Raw genomic sequence first — 6,810 nt, 5'->3', positions numbered from 1 at the left:
TTGATTTCGGCTCAGGTCATGATCTCAGGGTTGTGAAATTGAGTCTCCCACTGGGCTCTGCACTCAGCAGAGTCAGTTTGGGATTCTCTCTCTCCCTCTCCTGCTGACCCTCTCCCTGCTCTCATCCATGCCTGCGCTGTCTCTAAAAGAAATAAATATAAAAAAAATAAAGTGTACAATGTGATGATTTGATATACATATACATTGTGAAAGGGTTCCCCTCGCCAAGTTAATACATCCATCACATATTTGCCTTTTTAATTTTTTTGGTGAGAACATTTAAGTTCTACTCCCTTAGCAAATTTCAGTTAAACAATATAGTGTTATTAACTATAGTGACCATGTTGTACATTAGATCCTCAGACCTTATTCATCTCATTTCTGAAAGTTTGTACAATCTGACCAACTTCTCCCTATTTCTCCCACCCCCAGCTCATGGCAACTACTTTTCTACTCTCTGTTTCTATGAGGTCAACTTTTTTTGTTATTTCTTTTTTTTAGATGCTACATAGAAGAGGTGCCATGAGGTGTTTGTCTTTCTCTTGCATAATGACCTCCAGGTTCATTCATGTTGTTCTAAATGATGGGATTTCCTTTTTCTAAGGCCAAATAATATTCCATTGTACATACATATGACAGCTTCTTTATCCATTCACCTGTCGATTGACTCTTAGATTGTTCCCATACTCTGGCTATTATGAATTATGCTGCAATGAACATGGAAGTGCAAATAGCTCTTCAAGGTAACAATTTGGTTTCCTTTGGATATACACCCAGAAGTGGGATTGTCAGATCATACGATAACTTCTATCAGTTTTTTGAGAAACCTCCATACTGTTTTCCATAGTGGCTGTAACAGTTTGTATTTGCACCAACAGTGCACAAGGGTTCCCTTTCCTCCACATCCTCACCAGTGTTTATCTCTTGTCTTTCTGATAATAGGCATCCTAACAGGTGTGAAGTGATAGCTCATTGTGGTATTGATTTGCATTTCTCCAATGATGAGTGATGTTGAGCATCTTGCAACTGATGGCCATCTGGATGTCTTCTTTTGGAAAATGTCTGCTTGGGTCCTCTGCCCATTTTTTAATTCTCCTAGGAGTTTATAGTTTCACAGTTAGGTCTATGATCTATTCTGAGGTAATTTTTATAAAAGATGTAAGGTCTGTGTCTAGATTTCATTTTTTGCACGTGGATGTCCAGTTGTTCCAGAACCATTTGTTGAACAGACTATCCTTTATGCATTGAATTGCCTTTACTCCTTTGCCCAAGAAAAGGGTAAGACTTTTCAGCAACACATCCAGGTGTTCTCATGTCAGTTCTTTTTGCTGATAAACTGACCACAGCTATATTTAAGGGCATTGCTCTGGAGTCAAAGACTTAGTGGTTTTTTTAAATGTTTTATTTATTTATTTGACAGAGAGAGAGACAGTGAGAGCAGGAACACAAGCAGGGGGAGTGGGAGAGGGAGAAGCAGACTTCCGGCTGAGCAGGGAGCCTGACGTGGGGCTCAATCCCAGGACCCTGGGATCATGACCTGAGCCGACGGCAGACAGCCAACGACTGAGCCACCCAGGTGCCCCAAAGACTTAGTTTTTTAATCTAAGCTCCTTCAGTTACAAGCTGTGAGACCATGGGCAAGTTACCTCTCTGTGCCTCAGTCTCCTCAAATGTATGAGTTTGATAATAATAGTATTGATAATAACATAGGGTTATCATGAGACAAATTAGATAATATATATAAAATATCTGACATAGACTGCTCAATAAATGTCAGCTGTTATTATGATAGTATTCTAAGTTTAACTTGCTTTCTGCCTCAGGGGCTCACCATCAAAATATATAAAGAAGAATATGCGTATATTTTTCTTTATTCTCTACATTCCCTTCTAATTTTTATAAAATCGTGTACCATTTATGTTGTTGCTGTTTTCAAAACCACATTCTCTGTAAACTCATTTTAGTGACAGAAAGCAGATCAGTGGTTGCTTTGTGGCCATAGATGGAGGAAGGGGCACAAGGAAACTTTTGGGCATGATTGAAATGTTCTGTTTTGTTTTTTTTATTGTAGTGTTGTTTTCATAGGTGCTTACATCTGTCAAAACTTACTGAATTGCATACTTTAATTTTTTTTATTTGAGAGAGCGAATCAGAGAGAGAGAGAGAGAGCATGAGAGGGGGGAGGGTCCAAGGGAGAAGCAGACTCCCCACTGAGCAGGAAGCCTGATGCAGGACTCGATCCCAGGACTCCAGGATCATGACCCGAGCCGAAGGCAGTCGCCCAACCAACTGAGCCACCCAGGCGCCCCTGAATTGCATACTTTAAATAGGGGCTGTTGGGGTGCGTGGGTGGCTCAGTCTGTTAAGTGTCCACCTTCAGCTCAGGTCATGATCCTGGAGTCCTGGGATCGAGCCCTGCATCCGGCTCCCTGCTCAACTGGGAGTCTGCTTCTCCCTCTCCCTCTGCCCCTCCCCTCCACTTGTGCTCTCTCTCTCGCTCACTCTCTCACTCAAATAAAGAAATAAAATCTTTCAAAAAATAAATAGGTGCTGTTTATTGTACATAAACTATACCTCAGTAAAGCTAAAGCATAACCTTTATTAAGAGACAAGCCAGTAAATATAAATGCTGTCTGGGTATTGATATCAAAGAATTGATACATTTTTTTGTACATGCAAATGTATTGCTGTTATTTTGAATTTTTTAAAAAAGGAACTTGGGGTGCCTGGCTGCCTGGCTGGCTCAGTCAGTAAAGCATGTGACTCTTGATCTCCTGGTTGTGAGTTTGTGACTCTTGATCTCCTGGTTGTGAGTTTGAGCCCCATGTTGAGCATAGAGATTACTTTTAAACACTCTAAGACCCCCAAAATCAACATCCTCAGTAAAAAAAAAAATTAAAATAATAAATGTTTAGAAAAGGGAACTCTTATATAAAGATGCATATAGAAATATTTACAGATGACATGAGATGTGAAATATGCATCAAAATAATGAGGGATGGCAGGAGTGGACGGGGGGGGGGGGGGGCATAGATGAAACACACTTGACCATGAGCGGATAATTATCAAAGCCGGGTGGTGTGTACATGGGGGTTCATTTCACTACTCTCTTTTCTTTTGTATTTGTTTGAAATTGTCCATAATTGAAAAGTTAGGGGCGCCTGGGTGGCTCAGTCGTTAAGCGTCTGCCTTCGGCTCAGGTCGGGCTCCCTGCTCGGCGGGAAGCCTGCTTCTCCCTCTCCCACTCTCCCTGCTTGTGTTCCCTCTCTCGCTGTCTCTCTCTCTGTTAAAAAATAAATAAAAAAAATCTTTAAAAAAAAGAAAAGAAAAGAAAAGAAAAGGGGCATCTGGGTGGCTCAGTCAGTGAAGTGTCTGCCTTCAGCTCAGGTCATGATCTCGGGGTCCTGGGATCGAGCCCCGCATCGGGCTCCCTGCTCCGCGGGAAGCCTGCTTCTCTCTCTGCCCCTCCCCCTGCTCCTGCTTTCTCTCTCTCTGTCAAATAAATAAATAAAATCTTTAGAAAAAAAAAGAAAAGTTAAAAAAAGAAACCACACATGCTGGTGGGGGGCACCTGGGTGGCGCAGTCAATTAAGCATCTGCCTCTTGGTTTCAGCTCAGGTCGCGATCTCAGGGTCCTGAGTTCGAGCCCTGTATCAAACCCCACATCAGGCTCCATGCTCAGAGTGGAGTCTGCTTTAAGTCTTCCTCTCCCTTTGCTCCTCCCCACCGCACCCTCTCTCTCTAAAATAAATAAATAAATCTTTTTTTAAAAAAAATCACACATGGTTGTGCCTGGGTGGCTCAGTCGGTTAAGCATCTGCCTTTGGCTCAGGTCATGATCCCAGGGTCCTGGGATCGAGCCCCGCATGGCTCCCCGCTCAGCGGGGAGTCTGCTTCTCCTTCTCCCTGTCCCTCTGCCCCTCCCCCCAACTCATGCTCTCTCTCTCAAATAAATAAATAAAATCTTTTTTAGCTCTTTCTCTTCAACGAGGTGGCCGAGCGGTTTGGTGGCGGCGGCCTTGCGGATTCGCGCCAGACGCAGAGATGCAGATCTTTGTGAAGACCCTGACGGGCAAGACCATCACCCTTGAGGTCGAGCCCAGTGACACCATTGAGAATGTCAAAGCCAAAATCCAAGACAAGGAGGGCATCCCGCCTGACCAGCAGCGTCTGGTTTTTGCGGGCAAACAGCTGGAAGATGGCCGTACTCTGTCAGACTATAATATCCAGAAAGAGTCCACCCTGCACTTGGTGCTTCGCCTACGGGGTGGCATCATCGAGCCTTCCCTCCGCCAGCTGGCCCAGAAATACAACTGCGACAAGATGATCTGCCACAAGTGTTATGCTCGCCTGCAGCCCCGCGCTGTCAACTGCCGCAAGAAGTGCGGCCACACCAACAACCTGCACCCCAAAAAGAAGGTCAAATAAGGCCCCTCCACCAGCTCTTCCTTTGCCTGCAGGGCGGCCTCCTGCCTGAGCCCCAAGGCCCTGGGGCCTCAATAAAGTTTCCCTTTCATTGACTGGAAAAAAAAAATCTTTTTAAAAAATCACCCATGTAGGAACTATTGTGTTTACTTCAGTTAATAAATGGACCTAGACTGAAAGTATTGCTAAGGTTTTTTTTTTTATTGTTACTGCACACCACTTCTAAAGATTTTATTTATTTATTTGACAGAGAGAGAGAAAGCAGGAGCAGGGGGAGGGGCAGAGAGAGAAGCAGGCTTCCCGCGGAGCAGGGAGCCCGATGCGGGGCTCGATCCCAGGACCCCGAGATCATGACCTGAGCTGAAGGCAGACACTTCACTGACTGAGCCACCCAGATGCCCCTTTTCTTTTCTTTTTTTTTTTTTGAAGATTTTTTAATTTATTTTTTAACAGAGAGAGAGACAGCGAGAGAGGGAACACAAGCAGGGGGAGTGGGAGAGGGAGAAGCAGGCTTCCCGCCGAGCAGGGAGCCCGATGTGGGACTCGATCCCAGGAGCCTGGGATCATGACCTGAGCCGAAGGCAGACGTTTAACGACTGAGCCACCCAGGCGCCCCTAATTTTAATTTTTGATTAAAATTTTTGAGATAATTGTAGATTCATCCTGCATACACTTTGCCCAGTTTCCCCCAAAGGTAACATCTTGCAAAACTGAAGTATAATATTACAACCAGGATACTGGCATTGTTATAATGCACTAATCTTATTCAGATTTCCCCCAGTTTTACTTGTACTCATTTGTGTATGTTTGTGTATTAAGTGCTATTCAATTTTATGACCTGTGTAGGTTTATATATCCACCACCACTGTCAAGATACCAGAAAGTTCCAATACCACAAGCATAAGGATTCCTCACTTTGTCCTTTTATAACCACACTCACATTCTTGAACCTCCATCCCCAATCCCTAACCCTTGGCAACTATTAATCTCTCCTCAGTTTCTAAAATTTTGTCACTTCAAAAATCTATATGAATGGAATCATAAAGTATGTAATCTTTTGGGTTTTTTTTTCCACGCAACATAATTCCCTAGAGATTCATCCAAGCTTTGTATATCAATAGTTTCTTTCCTTTTATTGCTGAGTAGAATTCTGTGGTATGGATGTACCATAGTTTAACTATTCACCCACTGAGGGACATCTAGGCCAATTTCAGTTTTTGGTTATTACAAATAAAGCTGCCAGGAACATTCATAGATGCATTTTTCATCTAACATTTTGTTTTGCTACTAGTATAGTATTTTCCCCTTCTATTCATTAATCTTAGAAGACTAGTAATTTTGCAAACTTTCAAATAAAATCTGTTGGCTTAATCAGCCTATACTTTTGAAGCATGTGTAGTAATTTCCCTTAAGTGAGACTATAAAGTATTTTCTCAATTGTATAATGAATTTCACTGGCTTTTCTCCTAGCATATTTTGAAAAGCAATTTTCAATAGGAATTTGTAAATGACCTTACAATTACAGACCTTTTGATGACTAAGATAGGTCTACATCAAAGCTGGTTTCCTCTTTGTAATAATCAAAGGGAACAATCTTGCCGTGCCTCCTGCACCTCATAAATATGTATTAGGAGACAAATTTTTCAACTGATACATCCATATGCCATCACTAAGGGCCGGAGAACATGTTACAGGTTTGAAATTTGAGCCCTTAGGTCTTTTGGCATAAAGTAAAATAATGATGCAATTTACATTTAGCCACAGATATACTGAAAATTTCCAATTTGCTTGGGAATTCTATTTTCAAAAACCATTACTTATCCTTTTAAAAGCATGCTTTTGTCATGGTTATTTACCTGCCACCATCTCTTAGCTCCAAACTTTTTTACTATGCTCTGTGGTGCCAGGGCTGGGATTCTGCAAACTCCTTTTCCCAAACTCCCATGCCCATTGTCTCCCTATTAGGTTCTGTCAATGGAAGGTTCTGATGGCAGATTGAAGGGAAGAAGGGACCTCTGGTTGCCAGCTTCTATCAACAGCTTCCCCCCATAGTTCGGGTCTCCAGCTTCTTTCAATCTTCCCAGCACACAACACCAGATCCCCACAGAGGCACCAACACTCACTGGCCACACCTTCCTTGGTGGTCTGACCTCGTGCTCAGTAGTACACCCCTGAGCAGGGGCTGTGTGGAGTGCCTCCACCAGAGGTCCAAGAGCCAGCCAGCTCGAGACCTCTCCTTCACAATCCCAGGTTCTGGTAACCCCACTTCTTTCCTTTTGTTCTCCCAGCCCAGCAGTGGTAACTTCTTGCAGTTACTAAGATCAGCCCTAGGGGCACAGGAAGCAATGACAAATATCTGGGTTATCTTGTCGTCCCCTCTTTCAT

At 43.1% G+C, this 6,810-nt stretch overlaps 1 protein-coding gene across 1 annotated transcript; it reads left to right on the top strand.

Moving 5' to 3' along the window:
• Nucleotides 1-3,979: 3,979 nt before the first annotated feature.
• LOC116622839 (ubiquitin-like) lies at nucleotides 3,980-4,501 on the top strand. Its single transcript, XM_032389571.1, has one exon. It carries the CDS (start codon nucleotides 4,045-4,047, stop codon nucleotides 4,426-4,428), a length of 384 nt encoding a protein of 127 aa, XP_032245462.1. The 5' UTR covers nucleotides 3,980-4,044; the 3' UTR covers nucleotides 4,429-4,501.
• Nucleotides 4,502-6,810: the final 2,309 nt, after the last annotated feature.

The sequence above is a fragment of the Phoca vitulina genome, unplaced genomic scaffold, assembly GCF_004348235.1.
Source record: "Phoca vitulina isolate PV1807 unplaced genomic scaffold, GSC_HSeal_1.0 scaffold55, whole genome shotgun sequence".
NCBI lineage: Eukaryota > Metazoa > Chordata > Mammalia > Carnivora > Phocidae > Phoca > Phoca vitulina.
Note: the sequence above shows the minus strand (reverse complement) of the source record. Positions and strands in the feature narration are given on the sequence as shown.

Coding starts and splice junctions, on each gene's coding strand:
- LOC116622839 (XM_032389571.1), top strand. CDS start 4,045: ATGCAGATCTTTGTGAAGACCCTGACGGGCAAGACCATCACCCTTGAG.